This window comes from Dermochelys coriacea, chromosome 9, assembly GCF_009764565.3.
Source record: "Dermochelys coriacea isolate rDerCor1 chromosome 9, rDerCor1.pri.v4, whole genome shotgun sequence".
Lineage (NCBI taxonomy): Eukaryota > Metazoa > Chordata > Testudines > Dermochelyidae > Dermochelys > Dermochelys coriacea.
This window is the reverse complement of record NC_050076.1, coordinates 12,952,720-12,976,863: the sequence shown is the minus strand read 5'-3', so window position 1 is coordinate 12,976,863 and position 24,144 is coordinate 12,952,720. Positions and strand designations below refer to the sequence as shown.

General features: G+C 40.2%; 1 protein-coding gene across 14 annotated transcripts in view; it reads right to left on the bottom strand.

The window, feature by feature from the left end:
* The window catches only part of TBL1XR1 (TBL1X receptor 1), a 178,271-nt gene that overhangs the window by 9,601 nt on the left and 144,526 nt on the right, over nucleotides 1-24,144 (bottom strand). For 12 of the 14 annotated variants that reach the window (XM_038415488.2, XM_038415492.2, XM_043491679.1 and 9 more), the window contains 11 exons: nucleotides 22,185-22,330; nucleotides 20,127-20,346; nucleotides 17,751-17,883; nucleotides 16,251-16,392; nucleotides 15,612-15,675; nucleotides 15,412-15,509; nucleotides 6,564-6,624; nucleotides 5,411-5,532; nucleotides 4,752-4,826; nucleotides 1,825-1,952; nucleotides 1,419-1,584 (listed from right to left, as the gene is read on the bottom strand). In XM_038415488.2, the coding sequence (XP_038271416.1) occupies nucleotides 1,419-1,584; nucleotides 1,825-1,952; nucleotides 4,752-4,826; nucleotides 5,411-5,532; nucleotides 6,564-6,624; nucleotides 15,412-15,509; nucleotides 15,612-15,675; nucleotides 16,251-16,392; nucleotides 17,751-17,883; nucleotides 20,127-20,346; nucleotides 22,185-22,330 (1,355 nt within the window). Of the gene's footprint in view, nucleotides 1-1,418; nucleotides 1,585-1,820; nucleotides 1,953-4,751; nucleotides 4,827-5,410; nucleotides 5,533-6,563; nucleotides 6,625-15,411; nucleotides 15,510-15,611; nucleotides 15,676-16,250; nucleotides 16,393-17,750; nucleotides 17,884-20,126; nucleotides 20,347-21,942; nucleotides 22,071-22,184; nucleotides 22,331-24,144 lie in introns of those variants that run through there. The other 2 variants (XM_043491684.1, XM_043491685.1) reach the window with 2 other exon arrangements.

The following is a 24,144-nucleotide window of genomic DNA, read 5'->3' as shown; positions in this document are numbered from 1 at the left end:
TGCCGGGCCAGGCTGGGGCCGAGGTGATGGATAAGGGGCAGAGGGTCTCAGGGGCGCTCGGGGGCTCCCCCGACAACCCAAGGTCTGGGAGGCAGGAGCTATGGGGGGGGCACTTTTGGGGGCCCTGCAGTCCCAAAGTGGCCCGGGGGATTAGCAGAGGGCTGGGAGCAGCCTGCTCCTCTTCCCTCGCCCCAGCCCCAGCCGTGTCACTTGGGGGAGGGGGTTTGGGGGAAGGGATCCCCACCGCACTCACCAGTGGCAGCAGCAGAAGCGGAGCAGCCTGGCCACAGCCCACTCCGCCAGCTCCCAGCCGTGGTGCTCCACTTCCCGCCACAGGCGAGTGTGGGACCTTTCCCAACTCTCTACATGTGGCTGGGGCCAGGGCAAGGAAAGCAGAGCAGGCTGGGGCTGCGTCGCTCCGCTTCCTGCCGCAGGTGAGTACGGTGGGCGTCCTTTCCCCAATCTCCCCGCACTCACCCACGGCAGAAAGCAGAGAGCCGTGGCTGAGAGGTGGCGGAGTGGAGTGGGCTGGGGCCATGTTGCTCTGGTTCCCGCTGCTGCCAGTGCGTGCTTGTCAGGGGGCAAGGGGTGTGGATAGAGGTTGGAACAGTCAGGGGACAGGGAGGTTGGGTAGGGGGTGGGGTCCTGGGAGTGATTAGGGATGGGGGTCTCTGGAGGGGGCGGTCAGGGAAACAAGAAACGGGGGGGGGGGGGGAAGAGAGGAGCAAGTTTGATATAACGCAGTCTCACCTATAGTGCGGTGAGATTTTTTTTGTCTCCCGAGGACCGCATTATATCGGGGTAGAGGTGTAGTTACTATGGAAGACACACTAAGGGACCACTATATAATTAAATTCAGCATTTTTGTGGGAGTGATTGTAATCAAAAACTAGCTCAGTGACACAAACCTTGTGATCCTATGTCAGAGTATTAGCAATCCTAGTACAGAGGTCTCCTTGCAAAACAGCAATTACATTTCAAAATTTCTGGATGCACAGTTATTCTTTTCTGGAACTGGATCCAACACATTCAACAACATCATATATCACTGACTGTTTTGGATAATAGCTACAACTATGTATGAACAAGTCAGATATTTATACTTTTCAGATCCCAGCGTGTGTGCGCGTGTTGAGTCCTTATGCTGAAGTTGTGACACTGAATAAACATGTCTGAGAGAATTAGTTTGTAGTTTACAGAAGTCATATTTTAAGTTCTAAGTTTTACCTTGTCAAAAATTTGCAAAAAGACCCATTTGAACTGAAGAAAGCTACTTTCACATACCATATTTAATATTTAGTTATATTGAATATACAAAGCTACAGCATCTGAAACAGCTTTAGAACAATATATGATTCATTGAATAAGCCTGAAACACACCAATCAAACAAACTGGTTCATATAAAAACAGCATGTACCTGTGTATTCCAGATATGAACACATTTGTCAAAAGAGCCACTGGCCAGGTACCTGCCATCAGGGCTGAAAGCTACACTGTACACAGGTTCTTGATGTTTCGTTAAAGTGTGGATGCAAATTCCTCTGTCTACATCCCATAACCTAACAGTAGAATCAAAGGATGCACTGCCAAAGGAAAAACAGATGGATTAAATTTCAATTTTACTCAATTTTTTTCTTTTGATGGTGTTGTTAAAATCTCTTCTTTAATGTCAGAGTATTTCTTAAATTAGAGGTCCACTTAGTGCTCCTTTCTGTGCTTTTAAAATGTATTGCAAAACATTTACAGAAGGCAAAAAAGAAGGGGTGGGGAGGGGAGGAAATTGTCAACTTCTTGACTGGTATGATAAAAGGATTAAATATTACCTTGCTAACATAAGATTGGCATTTGGATTGTTTGTTCCTGGTCCTGTAGGACTCCATTTGATAGTATAAATTTCTTTGTTGTGTGCTTGTAAATCATGGACACAACTATCTTGTTTCATACTCCAGATCTAGGGTAAAAATGGAAGGAAAAAACAGATTATGTTTACGGTATTAAACACTACACTAGAACATAGTGATTCTCCCACCCTCTTCCTTGCTCACAGCTAACAAGGCCCAACTGACAGCTTTTTAGGCCACCCACATCGTGCACCATCGCTGGTTGTTTTGTAGTGGAGACAGGTGTCTGTTTTCTTTAAGTTATCAGAACAGCATGGGGTTAAAAAATAAAAGGAGTGACCTGCAATATTTCCTACTTAAACAAATGCACGCATGCTCATTGCAAGTCTGATCCAAAGACCACTGAAGTCAATGGTCTCATGCTAAGATAAGGCGAGCATATAGTGGTGTTTTGTCAAGGTTGTGTGAACGGTCACGGTTATCACTGAGCTTTGTTTTTAAATAGACTTTGTGCTATTATGATAGGATGCAGAAAAGGATATTGGAGAAATATACTTCTTCAAACAGAATAATATATGCATAATGCAAAACTGTTAAGGTGTTCGACTCGGTGGGGCAATAAGACTTTACTTAGATTGGGCAAGGATCACCCTTTTGTTCTGGGTTTGTACAGCACAATAGGATCCCAATCCATGACTAGGGCTCCTACATTATAATACAAATAATAATAATATACGTTATAATAATAATATACATTATAATACAAATAATAAAACAAACAAGCAAAACAAAGTATTCCTTTAAGGGTTTGTGTTTTCGTTACAAAACCGGTTTGGGAGTGTTCATAAAGCCTTGCATACATTTGAAACTTGATATTCATTCAGGTTATTTGTACAAGTGCAATTTTTTCCCTTTAATTGTATCTAATTTGGTATCATTTTAACTCGCCTCGCTTTAGCCCCGACTCCGGAAAGCATTTAAACATACTCCTAAGTCCATCTCTGTTATGGCCAGCACTTAAACATGTGTTTAAAGTTAAGATGCTTTCCTGAATCAGAATCCTTTTAAAGACAGTGGGCACCAGGAGGGGAGAGAGGAAAGATATTATATTTCTGATTTAAAATGGCTGGATCAAAAAATAAAATCTAGTTCCTTTTTCCTCACTGTGAAGAACATTCAGCACCAGTAAAAGTTTCTGTATGAAGAACCCTAGAGACTAAAGTCTTCATTTTATCCACTGGTTTGAAAACACATTGGCATCATCAGTCTAAGGCTCTCCGCACCACCATATCCAGATGCCTCAAACATAACCTGGAAACAACATGTCTAAAATGAGTAGTTCAATCTTCTTTCCCGTTCACTCCTTAAACCCTGTTGAGAAAGGCCAATAAGTGTACTAACTGCAATTGTGGGTTTAATGATGGAGATATCTATCCAATAGTAACCTCACTGGAAGACCACTAGATCATCAAACAGCTTGTGAAATGGTGAAATGAAGAGATTGCTGTCAACCTGGTTTAGATGTGAAGCAGCAATCTGGAGGTGAAAGACTCCATGAGAATGAGCTGCAGAGCATAGTAGGCCCTTTTAATAAATAAAATAAAATACAAATAGAGTTTTTCTGGTTTGAAACGTTCACAGTATCTATTTGCATATTTCTGTTCTATAAAGTCAACTCTAAAATCAACTCTAAAATGAGAATGGTAGGGGCATTCAAGTCCATCTTCAGTTTTTCTAAGGTACCTACCACCGTGGTATCTAAGCTCTGACTCCTAATGCAATGACAGACCCTTTATACTAATCTATTTTGTTCCATAATTTCCCCCAGTTACACAAGCTGTGTTGTAAGGTGTCATGCAGCTGTGAATTATTCATGTGCACAAATCCTATTGAGTCAGCAAGGCCAGCGGATTGCAGACAATCTTTCAGGAAAACCGAGTAGCAAGCAATATGGTAAACATGGCCATGCTGAGAATGTCTTTTAGACCCATTTACTGGTACTTGCATGGGAGGCAGACCCTGGAATAGACAGGCTGCATGATGACAGACACTACTGCTCACTTGTTAAATTCTCAAGCAAGCTCCTTTATGCTTTTTCCCACATTACCGCATGTGCATGGGAGAAGGTCCCTGTAAAGATCCGCAAAACTAATTCATTATCCTCCTTCAAACTCTCCTCTGCCATGATGCCTACAGAAAAACCTGATAATGAATAGGCTGCTGATGTGCTGAAGCCTGTCACGATAATCAATACTGCCTCTTTGTTTCCTTGTACTTCCCCATCACTCTGTCTGTTTCCATCTGTTATCTCTTGCCTAATACTTAAACGGTAAAGCTCTTTGGACAGGGGCTGCCCTTCTGTTCTGTATTTGTGCACCACCTACCACAATGAGGGCCTGGTCCATACCTGGAGCTCTAGGTGCTATGATAATACTACTACTAATATTAAGACAGCTATGAAGAAAGCCAGCACAGGAGCTAGCTGCAGCCTGGTCCTACATAACCCATACACTACATTGATTGTAACATTTCTGTTTGAGCATGACTGAGCAACTTCTTTGTAACTACAAGTGTAAGTGATAGTGCAATTATTAATGGGCCCAATCCTGTAAACTGCTACATGTGTATAGTAAATTATACTCAAATTACCGTGAAGTGAATGCATAAATTCACAGGGTTGGGCCCTTTGGATGGAAGTCTGTGTTTAACTAAGAGAGAGATTTTTTAGGAACGTCTGAGTCAGGTTTTTAAAAAAGGACAAATATTAAAGAATAAAATAATGACATTAAAATTCCTGAATTACTAAATAGCAAGGCTCGTAGTGCACATGACAGAGCTCTACAAACACACACAGAGGTTGCAGTGTACGATCACTATGAAAACGTACTTTTGTCCAAAATTGCAGTTACCTTTAAAGTCATGTCATCAGAACAGGATGCCAGAAGATTACCAGTTGGATCCCATTTGATTGCATTTACTTCATTCTAAAATTGAATAACGAAAGTAAAGTTGAAGTCTTTGTTTCCATTATAAACGACAGCTTACAAAAATAAAGTTAGACAGTAAATATGAGTGCTTGTACAGCTACATTTCAAAATACTATCAACTCCCATTTCCACTCCACCAGAAATACCAACCTTTATTGCCCAATAGTCAAATTTTCCCAAAGCACCTTTGTACCTTCTTCTGCATGGGTGCATCTCAAAGCCACCACATTACTCTTCTTCAAATCTCTTTGAAGTTCACCTATATTGTGGTGCCGAACAATCATTTGACAATGGTAAGGCAGCTGGTGTGCTGTGACTGCTGATTACTCTAATCATAAATATTTCACTGTTACCTTGTACATCCTACCCCGTTTGGAGTATCCACCTATTGTCTCTTGCCAAGGACTGGTTGGATGTTATACATGCATACAGTCCCTAGCACAATACAGCCCCGATCTCTGATTAATACTGCTAATAATATACTGATACTATCAAATAGCAAACACACATTTTCAAACAAATTAAGTAATAAGGAGATTTTAAAACTTCATTCAGTATATAGAAACCAAGTCACTACTTACTGTGTGACCCTGGAAGGTTTTGATGGGTCTATCTTGTCCTAATTTACAGACATGAATACACATATCTGTGCTGCAAGAAGCAAATGTGTTGTTACTCTGCCAGTCAACATCTAGTGCTGGTGCTAGAAAAATAAGGAGAGATATTTAAGATAAGATATATACTTTAGAAAGGTTTGATTTGTGAATCTTCAGTGCATCAGCTTTGTAACTTGGAACAAATGCCAACAGAGAGTGACTAAATCAAGTCGAAAGAATTAACGAAGGGTTTTAAACACGTTAGAGTAGTGGGAAATGTAACCAGCAAATGCAGTTTAAGGTAGACACATGAAACTTAGTTTAATGGGAAAGAATCAAAACAGGGAACATATCTGAAATGAAACAATTATACAGAAGGCAAGACAAACATTGATGTCTAATAGCACAATAAGCCACTATGAATCAATCCAAATTTGAGACTTAATCATGGTCCTTGCACCCCAGCTGACAGGAGCTGGAAGCTCATCGCAAATACACTCCCAGCTCCTCCCAGGTAGCTGTGAAAGCTTTACGTTAGTCAGTAGTGACTCCTCTGGTTGTTGCCATGCCATTAAGTCCATGAAGTTAGGGGAGTCACAAAGGTGGAAAAATATGAGGGAGTTCTGAAGAGGTGCCAAATGATATATTCTTTGTTTCCTCTGCTCCATCTTCCAAGCCACCAGGGGTAAAAGAAATAATGAAATGGACTTGTCTGTTTTCATTTTTAAATAAATCTATTTTAATTCTGGATTATCATAAATAAAAGATATAAAACACAAACAGATCTTCATTTTGGGTAAGTTCTTAAATAAACCCACACAGATGATATAAAAGTTAGTTTTCATTATTGTTTTATTTAGCAAGAGGGACATGCCAGTTTATAATAATACATGTCTATTATAGTTTTTCCCCACATACAGTGTAACAGACTGAAATACAGGTTATTAATGATGGTAGCAGACACAAACAATTTGTTTTGCAAAGGTATATTACTCGGACAGTTTGTGTGCTGTCAGATCAAAATTGACAAGCTATAAATAGGTATATTAGATTTTAAAAAGCCCAGCACATTGACGTTTTAAAGCTTTTTGTTCTGTTTTTCATCAATCTGAGCTGTCACCTGCAGAGAAGTACTTACCAGAATGAAAGGGAAACTGCTGCTTCGCTTCTCCAGTGTGGGCATCCCAAATAATTGTGGTCTGAGTTAAAAAATAAACAAACTTGTAAAATTGCTACAAATCATAGGTCTTTTCCATCATTAACTTCTATTAGATCCTCTACTCCCATCTTCCTGCTGGCCAGGATTGGTCACTATTATACATTTTCTAGTGTTTTATCAAGTGTAGTTTTACATGTCCTAAACAATGGGTCTTCTACCACTTCCTTTCAAAGACTACCCTAATATATTTTAATTGCGACGAAGCAAGCAGTTCCTGACTGCATCTTAATTTTTTCCCTTTTTAACTTCATCACATTACTCATAATTATACTTTTTTGTCTTACTGCAAATAATTCCTTTAACTTCAAATATTTGTAGGCCATCATGTGCTCTATGTTACTGACACTTAGAAGAGCTATATATATTTACAGCTTTTAAATGTATTCTCATAAATCAAACTCATCAGCTCCTAACTTATTTCTGTTACCTTCTTCTAAACTCTTCTTTGAACAGTTTGCCAATACTCTGGCATCTTTCTGCTTTACAAATATTTCATATGAGTAAGTCAACTATCCTATATTATAACTATAACTATAATATTAACTATCCTATATTATACCTATGGGCCTGATTCTACTGTGACAGAAGTTAGTGAGAATTTTGTCACTGCATTCAATGAAAGCATGAACAGACCTTATATTTTCTTACAGAAGTTAGTTCACGGAATCCATGATCCTTAAATCTTTTCATTTCCCAGACAATGCAGAATATTTTCTTACACTATATTCTCAGTTGCATTCTCCAGTTGAGTTTTAAATGACTGAAGCAATGAGGCTTCTACCTCCTCTTTTGGGAGATCGTTCACAATCAAACTGGATCTAATCAATTTTTTCCTGACAGCAAAGCCTGCATTTACCTTTGCACAATTTCGTACCTCCACTCTGAGTTATAAGCCCCCAAAATCCTAAACAATCCCTCTCAGTACTTTATGTTTCTTCTCTTCAATATCTCCTGTTCTAACTACTGTCTGAAAAACCTCTCAATTCAGAAACAGCTTTGAATTTAATTGCTGTATTGTTTACCTCTTCTTTTATTTTTCTTAAAGATGTGGTCTAAAACCTGATTCAACAATGATCGCCGCTGCACTGGCCACTTACCCCCATTCAGATACATTGCCATTTTTCATTCTTCCATTTTTCGAGATAATAAAGGACTTGATACTGTACCTCAGAAAATAAATCTTAGGTACATTGGTTTTACACTGGTGGTTTTTACACTGACTTCAGGGGAGTTTCTGTTGACATACATTGTTATAACAAAGGTTTCAGAGTAGCAGCCGTGTTAGTCTGTATTCGCAAAAAGAAAAGGAGTACTTGTGGCACCTTAGAGACTAACAAATTTATTAGAGCATAAGCTTTCGTGAGCTACAGCTCACTTCATCGGATGCATTTGGTGGAAAAAACAGAGGAGAGATTTATATACACACACACAGAGAACATGAAACAATGGGTTTATCATACACACTGTAAGGAGAGTGATCACTTAAGATAAGCCATCACCAACAGCAGGGGGGGGAAGGAGGAAAACCTTTCATGGTGACAAGCAGGTAGGCTAATTCCAGCAGTTAACAAGAATATCAGAGGAACAGTGGGGGGTGGGGTGGGAGGGAGAAATACCATGGGGAAATAGTTTTACTTTGTGTAATGACTCATCCATTCCCAGTCTCTATTCAAGCCTAAGTTAATTGTATCCAGTTTGCAAATTAATTCCAATTCAGCAGTCTCTCGTTGGAGTCTGTTTTTGAAGCTTTTTTGTTGAAGTATAGCCACTCTTAGGTCTGTGATCGAGTGACCAGAGAGATTGAAGTGTTCTCCAACTGGTTTTTGAATGTTATAATTCTTGACGTCTGATTTGTGTCCATTCATTCTTTTACGTAGAGACTGTCCAGTTTGGCCAATGTACATGGCAGAGGGGCATTGCTGGCACATGATGGCATATATCACATTGGTAGATGCGCAGGTGAACGAGCCTCTGATAGTGTGGCTGATGTGATTAGGCCCTATGATGGTATCCCCTGAATAGATATGTGGACAGAGTTGGCAACGGGCTTTGTTGCAAGGATAGGTTCCTGGGTTAGTGGTTCTGTTGTGTGGTGTGTGGTTGCTGGTGAGTATTTGCTTCAGATTGGGGGGCTGTCTGTAAGCAAGGACTGGTCTGTCTCCCAAGATCTGAGAGAGCGATGGCTCGTCCTTCAGGATAGGTTGTAGATCCTTGATGATGCGTTGGAGGGGTTTTAGTTGGGGGCTGAAGGTGATGGCTAGTGGCGTTCTGTTGTTTTCTTTGTTGGGCCTGTCCTGTAGTAGGTGACTTCTGGGTACTCTTCTGGCTCTGTCAATCTGTTTCTTCACTTCAGCAGGTGGGTACTGTAGTTGTAGGAATGCATGATAGAGATCTTGTAGGTGTTTGTCTCTGTCTGAGGGGTTGGAGCAAATGCGGTTATATCGTAGCGCTTGGCTGTAGACAATGGATCGAGTGGTATGATCTGGATGAAAGCTAGAGGCATGTAGGTAGGAATAGCGGTCAGTAGGTTTCCGATATAGGGTGGTGTTTATGTGACCATCGCTTATTAGCACCGTAGTGTCCAGGAAGTGGATCTCTTGTGTGGACTGGTCCAGGCTGAGGTTGATGGTGGGATGGAAATTGTTGAAATCATGGTGGAATTCCTCAAGAGCTTCTTTTCCATGGGTCCAGATGATGAAGATGTCATCAATGTAGCGCAAGTAGAGTAGGGGCATTAGGGAACGAGAGCTGAGGAAGCGTTGTTCTAAGTCAGCCATAAAAATGTTGGCATACTGTGGGGCCATGCGGGTACCCAAAACAGACTCCAACGAGAGACTGCTGAATTGGAATTAATTTGCAAACTGGATACAATTAACTTAGGCTTGAATAGAGACTGGGAATGGATGAGTCATTACACAAAGTAAAACTATTTCCCCATGGTATTTCTCCCTCCCACCCCACCCCCCACTGTTCCTCTGATATTCTTGTTAACTGCTGGAATTAGCCTACCTGCTTGTCACCATGAAAGGTTTTCCTCCTTCCCCCCGCTGCTGTTGGTGATGGCTTATCTTAAGTGATCACTCTCCTTACAGTGTGTATGATAAACCCATTGTTTCATGTTCTCTGTGTGTGTGTATATAAATCTCTCCTCTGTTTTTTCCACCAAATGCATCCGATGAAGTGAGCTGTAGCTCACGAAAGCTTATGCTCAAATAAATTTGTTAGTCTCTAAGGTGCCACAAGTACTCCTTTTCTTTTTGCGAATACAGACTAACACGGCTGCTACTCTGAAACTTGTCATTATGCAAGGCACTGAATTTAGCCGTATAGAGTGGAAATCTGTCAACTTCATGAAAAAACTCGCACAGATACAGACAGACATCATCTTCCTCTCCAAATGCAAACAGATGGACATCATACCGAAAGGACTGAAGGTAAAAAATCCATTACAATCTACATACCACACAGACTATGCTGACAGCTTGTGCCACACACTCTCAAGGAAACTGCGGAACCACCTGATCAACATCCTCTACAGCAAACAGGGAAAGATTAAGAATGAGCTCTCAAAACTGGATACTCTCATAAAGAACCAACCTTCCACACAAACTTCCTCGTGGCTGGACTTTACAAAAACTAGACAAGCCATTTACAAAACACACTTTGATTCGCTACAAAAGAAAAAGGACACTAAGCTATCTAAACTACTATATGCCACAAGGGGCCACAACAATGGTTCCCGTAACCCACCCAGCAATATTGTTAATCTATCCAACTATACTCTTAGCCCAGCGGAAGAATCTGTCCTATCTCGGGGCCTCTCCTTTTGCCCCTCCACCCCCACGAACATGATACAGTTCTGTGGTGACCTAGAATCCTATTTTCGACGTCTCAGACTCAAGGAATATTTCCAACACACCTCTGACCAACATATTAACCCACAGAGACCTTCCTGCCAACACTACAAAAAGAAGGATTCTAGGTGGACTCCTCCTGAAGGTCGAAACAGCAGCCTGGATTTCTACATAGACTGCTTCCGCCGACGTGCACGAGCTGAAATTGTGGAAAAGCAGCATCGCTTACCCCATAACCTCAGCCATGCAGAACACAGTGCCATCCACAGCCTCAGAAACAACTCTGACATCATAATCAAAAAGGCTGACAAAGGAGGTGCTGTCGTCATCATGAATAGGTCAGAGTATGAACAAGAGGCTACTAGGCAGCTCTCCAACACCACTTTCTACAAGCCATTACCCTCTGATCCCACTGAGAGTTACCAAAAGAAACTACAGCATTTGCTCAAGAAACTCCCTGAAAAAGCACAAGAACAAATCCGCACAGACACACCCCTGGAGCCAGGACCTGGGGTATTCTATCTGCTACCCAAGATCCATAAACCTGGAAATCCTGGACGCCCCATCATCTCAGGCATTGGCACCCTGACAGCAGGATTGTCTGGCTATGTAGACTCCCTCCTCAGGCCCTTCGTTACCAGCACTCCCAGCTATCTTCGAGACACCACCGATTTCCTGAGGAAACTACAGTCCATTGGTGATCTTCCTAAAAACACCATCCTAGCCACTATGGATGTAGAAGCCCTCTACACCAACATTCCACACAAAGATGGACTACAAGCCGTCAGGAACAGTATCCCCGATACTGTCACGGCTAACCTGGTGGCAGAACTTTGTGACTTTGTCCTGACCCATAACTATTTCACATTTGGTGACAATGTATACCTTCAAATCAGCGGCACTGCGATGGGTACCCGCATGGCCCCACAGTATGCCAACATTTTTATGGCTGACTTAGAACAACGCTTCCTCAGCTCTCGTTCCCTAATGCCCCTACTCTACTTGCGCTACATTGATGACATCTTCATCATCTGGACCCATGGAAAAGAAGCTCTTGAGGAATTCCACCATGATTTCAACAATTTCCATCCCACCATCAACCTCAGCCTGGACCAGTCCACACAAGAGATCCACTTCCTGGACACTACGGTGCTAATAAGCGATGGTCACATAAACACCACCCTATATCGGAAACCTACTGACCGCTATTCCTACCTACATGCCTCTAGCTTTCATCCAGATCATACCACTCGATCCATTGTCTACAGCCAAGCGCTACGATATAACCGCATTTGCTCCAACCCCTCAGACAGAGACAAACACCTACAAGATCTCTATCATGCATTCCTACAACTACAGTACCCACCTGCTGAAGTGAAGAAACAGATTGACAGAGCCAGAAGAGTACCCAGAAGTCACCTACTACAGGACAGGCCCAACAAAGAAAACAACAGAACGCCACTAGCCATCACCTTCAGCCCCCAACTAAAACCCCTCCAACGCATCATCAAGGATCTACAACCTATCCTGAAGGACGAGCCATCGCTCTCTCAGATCTTGGGAGACAGACCAGTCCTTGCTTACAGACAGCCCCCCAATCTGAAGCAAATACTCACCAGCAACCACACACCACACAACAGAACCACTAACCCAGGAACCTATCCTTGCAACAAAGCCCGTTGCCAACTCTGTCCACATATCTATTCAGGGGATACCATCATAGGGCCTAATCACATCAGCCACACTATCAGAGGCTCGTTCACCTGCGCATCTACCAATGTGATATATGCCATCATGTGCCAGCAATGCCCCTCTGCCATGTACATTGGCCAAACTGGACAGTCTCTACGTAAAAGAATGAATGGACACAAATCAGACGTCAAGAATTATAACATTCAAAAACCAGTTGGAGAACACTTCAATCTCTCTGGTCACTCGATCACAGACCTAAGAGTGGCTATACTTCAACAAAAAAGCTTCAAAAACAGACTCCAACGAGAGACTGCTGAATTGGAATTAATTTGCAAACTGGATACAATTAACTTAGGCTTGAATAGAGACTGGGAATGGATGAGTCATTACACAAAGTAAAACTATTTCCCCATGGTATTTCTCCCTCCCACCCCACCCCCCACTGTTCCTCTGATATTCTTGTTAACTGCTGGAATTAGCCTACCTGCTTGTCACCATGAAAGGTTTTCCTCCTTCCCCCCCCTGCTGTTGGTGATGGCTTATCTTAAGTGATCACTCTCCTTACAGTGTGTATGATAAACCCATTGTTTCATGTTCTCTGTGTGTGTGTATATAAATCTCTCCTCTGTTTTTTCCACCAAATGCATCCGATGAAGTGAGCTGTAGCTCACGAAAGCTTATGCTCTAATAAATTTGTTAGTCTCTAAGGTGCCACAAGTACTCCTTTTCTTTTTGTTATAACAAAGAAATCCAGGCCCATTTTATCCACTGCATTCAAATCACCAACTAATATAAGAATGGCTATATTGGGTCATACCAAAGGTCCATCCAGCCCAGTATCCTGTCTGCCAACAGCAGCCAATGCCAGGTGCCCCAGAGAGAGTGAAGCTAACTGGTAATGATCAAGTGATCTCTCTCCTGCCATCCAGCTCCACCCTCTGACAAACAGAGGTTAGGGACACCATTCCTTACCTATCCTGGCTATTAGCCATTAATGGACTTAAATTCATGGAAGTTATCTAGTTCTTTTTTAACCCTGTTATAGTCCTAGCCTTCACAAGCCCTGCAGGCAAGGAGTTCCACAGGTTGACTGTGCGCTGTGTGAAGAAGAACTTCCTTTTATCTGTTTTAAACCTGCTGCCCATTAATTTCATTTCGTGGCCCCTAGTTCTTATATTATGGGAATAAGTAAATAACTTTTCCTTAATCACTTTCTCCATACCACTCATGATTTTATATACATCTATCATATCCCCCCTTAGTCTCCTCTTTTCCAAGATGAAAAATCCTAGCCTCTTTAATCTTTCCTAAATACGGGACCCATTCCAAACCCCTAATCATTTTAGTTGCCCTTTTCTGAACCTTTTCTAATGCCAGTATATCTTTTCTGAGATGAAGAGACCACATGTGTACACAGTATTCAAGATGTGGGCATACCATGGATTTATATAAGGGCAATAAGATATTCTCCATCTTATTCTCTATCCCTTTTTTAATGATTCCTAATAGCTTGTTCACTTTTTTGACTGCTGCTGCACACTGCATGGACATCTTCAGAGAACTAACCACGATGACTCCAAGATCTCTTTCCTGATTAGTTATAGCTAAATTAGCCCCCATCATATTGTATGTATAGTTGGGGTTATTTTTTCCAATGTGCATTACTTTACATTTATCCACATTAAATTTCATTTACCATTTTGTTGCCCAATCATTTAGTTTTCTGAGATCTTTTTGAAGTTCTTCACAGTCTGCTTTGGTCTTAACTATCTTGAGCAGTTTAGTATCGTCTGCAAACTTTGCCACCTCACTGTTTACTCCTTTCTCCAGATCATTTATGAGTAAGTTGAATAGGATTGGTCCTAGGACTGACCCTTGGGGAACACAACTAGTTACCCCTCTCCATTCTGAAAATTTACCATTTATTCCTACCCTTTGTCCCGTCTTTTAACCAGTTCTCAATCCATGAAAGGATCTTCCCTTTTATCCCATGACAACTTAATTTATGTAAGAGCCTTTGGTGAGGGACCTTGTCAAAGGCTTTCTGGAAATCTAAGTACACTATGTCCACTGGATCCCCCTTGTCCACATGTTTGTTGACTCCCTCAAAGAACTCTAATAGATTAGTAAGACATGATTTCCCTTTGCAGAAACCATGTTGACTTTTGCCCAACAATTTATGTTCTTCTATGTGTCTGACAATTTTATTCTTTACTATTGTTTCAACTAATTTGCCCGGTACTGACGTTAGACTTACCAGTCTGTAATTTCCAGGATCACCTCTAGAGCCTTTTTTAAATATTGGTGTTACATTAGCTATGTTCCAGTCATTGGGTACAGAAACTGATTTAAAGGACAGGGTTACAAATCATAGTTAATAGTTTCACAATTTCACATTTGAGTTCTTTCAGAACTCTTGGGTGAATGCCATCAGATCCCGGTGACTTGTTACTGTCAAGTTTATCAATTAATTCCAAAACCTCCTCTAATGACACTTCAATCTGTGACAATTCCTCAGATTTGTCACCTACAAAGGACAGCTCAGGTTTGGGAATCTCCCTAACATCCTCAACCATGAAGACTGAAGCAAAGAATTAATTTAGTTTCTCCACAATGACTTTGTTGTCTTTAAGTGCTCCTTTTGTATCTTGATCGTCCAGCGTCCCCACTGGTTGTTTAGCAGGCTTCCTGCTTTTGATGTAGCTGTAGCTCACGAAAGCTTATGCTTAAATAAATTTGTTAGTCTCCAAGGTGCCACAAATACTCCTTTTCTTTTTGCAAATACAGACTAGCACGGCTGCTACTCTGAAACCTGTTAAAACATTTCGTGATTACCTTTTGAGTTTTTGGCTAGCTATTCTTCAAACTCCTTTTTGGCTTTTATTATTACATTTTTATACTTAATTTGGCAGCATTTATGCTCCTTTCTATTTACCTTACAAGAATTTGACGTCCACTTTTTAAAAGACGCCATTTTATCTCTCACTACTTCTTTTACATGGTTGTTAAGCCACGGTGGTTCTTTTTTAGTTCTTTTACTGTGTTTTTTAATTTGGGGTATACGTTTAAGTTTACATCACATGATCAAGTTTATCTAGCACGATTGTTTCTTTATAAATCCATACTTCCTATGACTTTATTATCTTCCAAATTCTTATTTTAGTGTTTGCTACGTATAATTTAATCACGAAATAAATAATTTTAATTAATTATCATCTCACCTTGTCCACTCCGGCACTTAAAATGAAATTTCCTTTCTTGTTCCATTTTAATGCAAATATAGGTCCTTTATGTTGCCCTAAGGTGCTGGCAAGATTACCTGAAAATTTACGTTGAAATTATTACATTCAAGAAATGAGAGAGATATGTTGTGAGGCACTATGCAGAAAAATATAATGGAAATGTAAAGCATTTTAATTACCGTCTTTAGTCCATATCCTTGCAAATCCATCATACGACCCGGTTGCTAGAAGCGTACCTTCACTCTGTCAGCAAAAAAGTGATTACATTTATTATACAATTCAAAACTAAGGGGTACAGAGCAAACGTCAAATAGAAAATGTTTTGCAGAAGGGTCATGCTATTTAGTCCAGAACCTGCAGTATAATAAAGAGATGCATACAATAAAACAAAAATATAATTCTGATGTGACTGTAAAGTAGAAGCACTTCAGCAGCAGTAACAGAAGATGCAAAGCCCTTGTCATTTAGGGTATGTCCGTTGACATAGCTACTGCCTCTCGGGGAAGTGGAGTATCTCTGTTGGCAGGAGAAACTCTCCCATTGGCGTAGACAATGTCTTCATGAACCACTGCAGCTGTGCTGATGTGCTGTATGTATAGACAAGCCCTCAGACACTAGGTACAGGTGGTTAATTTGTCCCACTGCAGCTGCGCTGCCATTTTTAGCAGCATGTTAGCTTGAGCAAAGCTAGCATGCATTCATCTATCCAAATTGGAAATTACACCTCCAGTTCCAGTGCAGATGTATCCTGAGCATTTGACTGTGCAAACTTGCATTTTTTCCTCAGGGTATTTCGAGCACTTGTAGTTTCCACTTACATTCCAATCCAGGGATGTCACATCTTTGTTGCTTGGTACATCTTGCCCTCCCTCTCGTATACAATGTCGGAGTACCAGCTGCGTGGAGCCACTGGTGCTGTTTTCACTGAGGTTCCATATCCGTGCTGTTGAATCTCCAGATCTAAGAAATCAACATAACATCAAATTAATTCAGAACAACAGAAAGGACAGTGTCCTCTTAAAGAAGCACAGACATATAGTGTGGTACCCCTTTAGAAACTTGATTTTAAAAATGTTGCATGTTAATATATTTTCCGTAAAACATTCAAAAACACATCAGTGAAAAAAAAGTCAGTAGATCTGAGAGCAGGTCCCAGTTACAGTCACTCCAGGGACAGTTATAAGAGTCTGGTGTGATCAGACTCAAAGGAGCAGTCTTACTTCTCATATACACATTTGGTTTCCAGTCAGAAATTCTAATCTGCAGGCTTTCCCCTCCCTGACAGAGCAAATCTGTAAGATTTGTCAATTTTTCCAGAACAAATCCTAACATTGTTATCTTCCCACCCCCAATAAATTAGCATCAGAATATCTAGATTATCACACACACCTCAAGTACTAGAAGGTATAATAATTAAGTTTTTAAAGGAGATAATGATTAAGTAAACTGGCTGTTAAAGATTATTAGAAAAAAATCCAACCACTACTGATCTATAGTACAGAGTAATAGATTTACATGTACTATATAGAGTGTTCTGAACATTAAATGATTTAATCTTTACATCATTCATGTGAGGTGGGCAAAGTGTTACTATTCCATCTTACAGATAAGACACAGCAAGAGTCAGTGCCTTCTTCAAGGACTGAGTGCACTGGCATACTTGCAACAGTCCTGATCTCGGCTGGAGAGTCTCCAGCTTTTATCCGCCTTCTCAGGTGTCTTATATTTGTCTTGAGTGCCTTGCTGTATCTCTCACCCTGGCAATGCAAGGCCATTGTTTTCACTGATGGAAAACCAACTCTGCTTCTTCTGCCACAAGCAGGGAGGCAGCCATTAGAAGCTGCCATTCAGCTCCTGACAGGAAGCAAAAGAAGAGGCCCAGGGTAGGAACAATGAAAGGGGGAACTGAAAGAATGCAAACGGGTGAATACCACACTGGTACTAGAATGGGGAGAATCTGACTGGCTTCCTTTCCCCCCTCCACCCATATTGGGGAAGGTCAGTTAGTCAGAGATACATAGTTGATGGACAGCATCTCCAGTATTTGGAGCAAGCACTCAACACTCTTGATAGTTAGGATATAACATTTAAAGTTCACCCGAGTGCACTGAAAATCTTCTGGCAGCTGTATGCTTCCAGGCGCTCATACCTTGTAGGGAAAATTGTCCATAGGGGTAAAAAAGTTCTAATGTCAGCAACTTCAAGACAGTGGCAGAAGAGATACTGTCTACTGGGCATAGCGTACTGTGTTTGAAAAGTATATGAATACCAAGTTGCAATGAGAACTGCCATTTTTGCTTCTTTTTGTGAAAACATACCCTGAGGCCAGAAGGTCGCTAACGGGGTTCCAGGCGCAGATGAATACTTCAGATTCATGACCACGCAGCACCACTGCTTTGTTAGGAGGGATTTCGACATCTCCATCCACTTCCATCATATCCGTATGATTATCTGAATTATGGAAAACAACAGAAGAGAGTTTGGATTTTTACAGCTTGGGGTAATATTCAGCAGATGAAATATATTAACTGGTAGGTTTATTCTGGAAGGGTAAATTCACAGAACCTACAGGCTAAGATTTTTAATGTAACAGTGATTTCAGATTCAGATATCCAATCTGAGAAACCTTAAAGGAACCATGAATTACAAAAAGCACCAAAAGCCCTCCCTTAAGCCTCTTTAAGGTGTCTCACATTGGGCACCAAAAACTAAGGTCAAAGTTAATAGTCACTTCTGAAAAATCACTGTAAAATTGTATTTAAAAAAGCTCTCTCTCTCTCTATTGGTCAGGCCTTGTACTAAATGGATGAATAAAAGAGAGCATCTGATTTCTATCTTATGAATGTGAAATCAACTGCCTCTACTGTACATGAAATATCAAACTTCTGCATTTTAACTTTAAAGTAATGGCTATAAATGAATGTGAAATCAACATTTCAGCCCTTCACTTCTAAAAATGATCTTAATTAACAGGCAGACATTTGGTTTTCTTGATACATGGTACACTGATAACAGAGATATTTATCTTATATTGACAACTAGTGTCAAATTATGATTACATGTTGCTTTTCCATGCGGAAGGCATACTGAATCGTCATTGTTCTGTAAAATATACTGTGGGTAATTCATTGTTAAAAAACAGCTTTATTGCCAGCTACCACCAATACCACCTTCTCTATTTTAAAAAAATATTATTTCACATCAAGAGGGTTTTCTTGGAGAAAAGATGAATATAAAGAGAGGTAAACATTAAACTGTTCCACATTTATCCATGGCAGTCACTATTTAAACAAAACCACTCTACATACATTGCTTAAATTTAATAATAAAAGTGTTTTAGCGGTGTATGTGTCAGTGCTTGTGTGTGAGAGGAGAAGAAGCTATTAGAGCACCATATAAAAAACTGTATTGATTGAAGAGAATCAATATCAACATGATTTGGTGTTCCAGCCAGTAGGGGTTGCTGGTATATCATATTTTTACACTAGCTTAGTAGAACAGTTCTAAAGCTTGAGGTTACAACTCACAGTTAAAAAGGAAATATTACTATGGAGTTTTGAAATTTACAAAATGTATGGAGGCAGTTTTATTATCCATAATAAATGAATCTGGAAAAACAATGAAAGAAACTAATAAAATGCAACTGTAAAGCTGGTCAAATAATGCACAAGCTTTAAGTGACCATTCAGTCACAATTTTATTTGGCTGCTTTTGTGCCCTATTGCATTCTTTTTCGCTAAAATGTTCATGTAATCGAGCCTTTCCATTAATGCATGCAGAAAGCTAAATTTGTTTTCTGTGAGCTTTCACACTATGAAAGTGATTATAAGAGTAAGCTTATCCAAAACTATGATTCATAGGACCAATCACAACTAAACAGCACAGCTCCAATACTAAACCACTGAGTAAACAAAATTTGCAAGAACTTGTGTCAAATAATTTTGAATAATGAATCAAGAAAACCGTGATCTGTACTGTTGCAAGAAGGTAGACATCTTTTGGTATCCAAGTGATTTATATTACATTTCCACGCAAGGCTGGATTCTTCTCCTTTGCAGTTACGATCTTCTTGGTGTGGCCACCAGGAAACTGGTTATAGATGGTTGACTGAATAAGCCGGTCTGACCCTGTGCTGGCACTGGTATGAGGCAGAGTAACCTAGGCACTACTCTAACTTAAACTAATTGAGGATTGGTGGAGTGGAGTTATGCCCTCCCTGCTCCCTATCCCCCGTGCTGGGGTGAGGGTGGGGAAAAGCAGTTCTCAGAGGAGTCACCTCTGATGGCTCTATTCCAACTGAGAGCTCCCCCACCCTGGGGGGAATTCTTAGATGGCAAGTTACAGCAATAATCCCCAGTGGCACAAGGAGCCAGGCTGGAAATGAGAATCTGGCCTACAGTATTGATGGTCCAGAGTTTAGAAGTTTCCAACCCCACACACTGTAGAGAAACTGACTATTAAAGTATCACATATAAACTTATTCTCCACAAGTCATGGAGTTACATATACAAGCCCCTTTATCTGATGGATGCATTTACTATCTGAGGGATACTCTGTAGATACAATAAGAGGCTGCATCTACTGACAAAAAGTATTGGCTAAGAACTAGGTATTATTAATAATTATTATATATAACAAAGATATAGCCACACAATTGTGTACATAGGTGGAAGTCTTTTTCTGCCTCAACTTACTTGCTATAGTGTGCGCTCCATTCTCCTCGCCGTTTGCAGTATTTTCTCCATTTTTTGCAGAGCCCTGTTGGTTAGTTGCAGCTGCAGCAGCGGCAGCTGCTGCCTGTTGTTGTGCAAGTTTATCTCTGTAGGCCTGTTGTCTTGTTTGTACCACATCAGGCATTACTGCATCTATCAGTGAGAGAGACTCTATTGGCCTACCGTCAAACAAGGTACCATCCTAATTTGGGGAGAGGAAAAACACACAGAAAAGATAACACCAAATGTTAGCTGTTGTTAACAACAAAAATTCCAGGAAAAACTATGTAATTTAATTTAATATAAAACCAGTCACAAATGCAGAGAGAAATGCTATACAGAACATGTCATCATTTATTTCTCTGCGGTTAGGCCTGGAATTTTACTCAAAAGTTGGAATGATCATCATATATAGTGAGTAAACAAGCCATGGTAGGCCTCTAGCAGAGGCTCTGGGATCAAAAGTTATGCGCCTTTCATTTGAAATAACCTTTTGTAAGCTACTTATTAATATGATTTCAAACATAAGTGATTGCAGCAAAAAAAAATCCAACTATACGTTTCAAGAGCCGCATACATTGTAAGTTTAGACTACGGCTTATGAAGTCCTACCACATTTTCCATAAACACAATATTGGAGCTTTGAGTAGTTTTAGTTTCTTTTTCTTTTTAAACAGTGTTAGCATAATTTAAAAACAACAAAGAATTTTATCATGAAATGGGCAAGACCCACTCAAAAATAGTCTCTTATACAAGACGCTTACAAGGGTCTATTTTTAGAACCTAGAGGGATTCCTAGTGATAAATAGAGGTTCTCCTTCTCCTGTTCTGAGCACTTGCTTTGTTTTTATGACCCTTCCTGAGGAAATGGATTTCTTTCACTCAAGCTGCAGCTAAACCAACTCTGAGACCTGAGAGAGACTGTGGGGACACCAGAATTGATGCAAAATCTGTTTGTATGCCATAGCTTAATTGACAAATATAAAGGCCTCTACCTCAAGAAGCTGATACCTTGCAGGATCAGCCTTTTAGATATGTATCTTTCTCCAATGCTGGAAACATACTCATGGAATAATCATGGAAGCATCATGTATAATAGATCCAACAAGAGGTCAATAAGCCAGTTCAGGCAAAATAGAAGTCTCCTGGGCACGTTCATCATTCCTGTCCTAACCAAATTCAAATGTTTTCTCCGTTTAGTAAGCCGTTCCTTTCTCTCCATGAGCCATCCCCAATGGTAGGCCCCTGACAGTTAGAGCGGTACGGCTCTTCTCCTCTCCCTGCTCACCCCCATCTCCCCCCAACCCACCTTATCAGGGGCTGTAGCTACAATAGTTGGTGGAACCCTGTAGCCTCTCCTTTCTTGAGCCTCTCTACTGAAGCTGGGACTTCCCCAGTACTTTCATTAAGGACACAGCATATACTTTGGAAATAAACAAGGCAGTTTATTGAAAATCCTGATGCCACTGCTTGAGATGGGCAACAATTCAAAGAAAAGGAAGTTTCCGGGCCTGTTGGTGGGTAGATGATGGTAAGAGGGAGACTGCCCCCGAGTTGAAAGGAGAGGTAGGAAATCTTAAAGAATCTGAATGAGTCCCAAAGCTTTTGGAGTATTCTCCAAACTGAACCCCAGAACCTTTAGATGTTTGCCTATCGTTAATCTCAGTTCACCATGGAACGAAAACCTTCAAACAGAAGTTAAGAATTCTTGTTCTTTTGTACTATTATTGTTTAGTGTGCATATTTTCTGGATTAACTACAACATTATATTAGGGAAAAAACTCTACAGATAACGGACCTTTAAGCAATGAGCCAGCACACCATGCCTGGTGTTGTGTGGCTGCACTGGGCAGAACCCCTACACAGTTATGTCACTCCATTCTGGTTCCACCAGTGGAGTCATGGTGAACACCAGCAGTAAGGAATCTGAAGTAAAAGTAAATAAATAGGACACAAGAGAGTTAAGAAAAAAATACTAGTATTCAAATGTAATGTAAGCAAGCACATAATGCTTTTGTAGGCATCAAGAAACCTCCTTACCTCATTAATACTGACTTCAGCCTCTACATACTGCAGACCTTTCTGGATGATGGAAATCAAAGCAGCTGGTGGCACCAGAGCACCATTTATATTAGACTGGCTGATATGGCTCTCTATACCAAATGTAAATGCTGAATGAGAAAACCCTAAAGACAAGGGGGAAACTATCAGAACTGATTTACTCATATACTGACAACTCTTTCTCAAAACAGTTTGAAAGATCTTCTGGTTACAGAGACAAACAAATGTTATAGCAAACATATAAAAGAGAAACCTCAAATGCTCCTCTATTATATTTTATTTTAAATGTGTAAGCAATACAAACACCAAGTTAAACACAAATACATAAAATTTCAGTTATATTAGGTTTATATTTGCAATACACATGTGGTAGGATAAAAAAAGCATTTAATATTCTCTTTTCTATTTTATGATACTTTTCCTTTTATTTTTGTCTGTTTCTGTTTTGTTGATTTTCTCTTAAACACTGTATAGTCCCTGAGTAAAACTGATTAATTGTTTTATAACCTGATAACTTGTAAAGGGCTCTGCCGAGATTTACCTGTTACTTTTCTGTGCTCATAGATTTTTTTTTTTTTAGTTTACATACAAAAAAGAATAAAAGTCTATGTAGCAGAGAATTAAATTCACGACAGAGCATTTTATTTGTGTGTTCTGGCACTTAAAACAACATGCTTGCTGCACACTCATTCAAGAGTGGTACTGGAAGTTAACTTGTTATATATTTGATTGTCCTGAAAAGATAAAATTTATTATGCAGAAATGTTTTATTTTAGACAATCAGCCTTCCACTTATGGACAATTATCCCCTTAGAATTCCCTTCTGGGAAACTACTTTCAAACTTATATATAGCACTATTTTTGTTACAACAATTTGCAAATGGAACAAGAATTTATAATGGTTTTCTGTAAATTCATCTAGAACACTGACTGTATTCTTCCCCCCCCCCCCCCAAGATAGGGACAGAAAGACTCATCCATCACTGCTTCTTGTTGCTCTCTCTCTCAGTTTGAAGAGTCCATGAGCAGATGTTGTATTACTCTCCATCTTCTCAGAACAAAAAGCCCACAGATCAAATCACAAAATCCCACTCAACCGAACAAGAGGAGGATTTTATGTTGGAACTGAGTAAATGACAATAAACAAATCTAAAAGCAGAACATTAATGGTTACTGAATAGTGAGTGGAACACTAAATTGGTAACTATCTATCAAGCCTTATGACGTTTCCTGATATTATTTTCCAAACCCAAGAATCCATTTGATGTCTTGATCAATGTATAAGGGGTTGATAAGTTGTCTTTATAAAAGTATGCAGCTCATCTTCAGCTCATTGCTACTGAAAATACGCTAAGATATGATTTGAAAAACAAGGAGTTTGAGAAGAAATGAAAATCCGTGAAACTAAATCATCCAGATCAAAGAATTATAGTGACCCAGTAACCAGTAAATAACCCCCCCTTTTTTTAAAATTAATTCTTGGGTTTTTCTCCCCAGACCTGCACAGTCACGTGAACAAAACAGTCCCCTGACAAGTGCTCGATGATCTAATAGAGAAAAATGCTTCTACAGCACTGATTTCCCAAAAGGAGCACCTTAATGGACAGCTAATACTCCAAACTTAAAGTTTTCAAAAAGTCTGGAGATTACTAGAAGCCACTGAGCAAAATTCAAACTCAGATGCTGGAATAAAAGGGACTATATATATGTCAAATCCAAATCCCTGCACAGGGTGTTCTTTAATCCAGTGATCCCTCTGTACTAGTACCAATAGCGATACTTCAGACTTTTGCGGCCAATCTCTACATATGTCTTCTGTATCTGTACCTTCATGATCAACAATTGAGCCATCTGCTGCAGTAGAAGGGACCCTCTTTGCTTGACATTAAATTACGCCTGTTCTAAACCAGGAACATAACTGGGCTACTCTGACTCCACA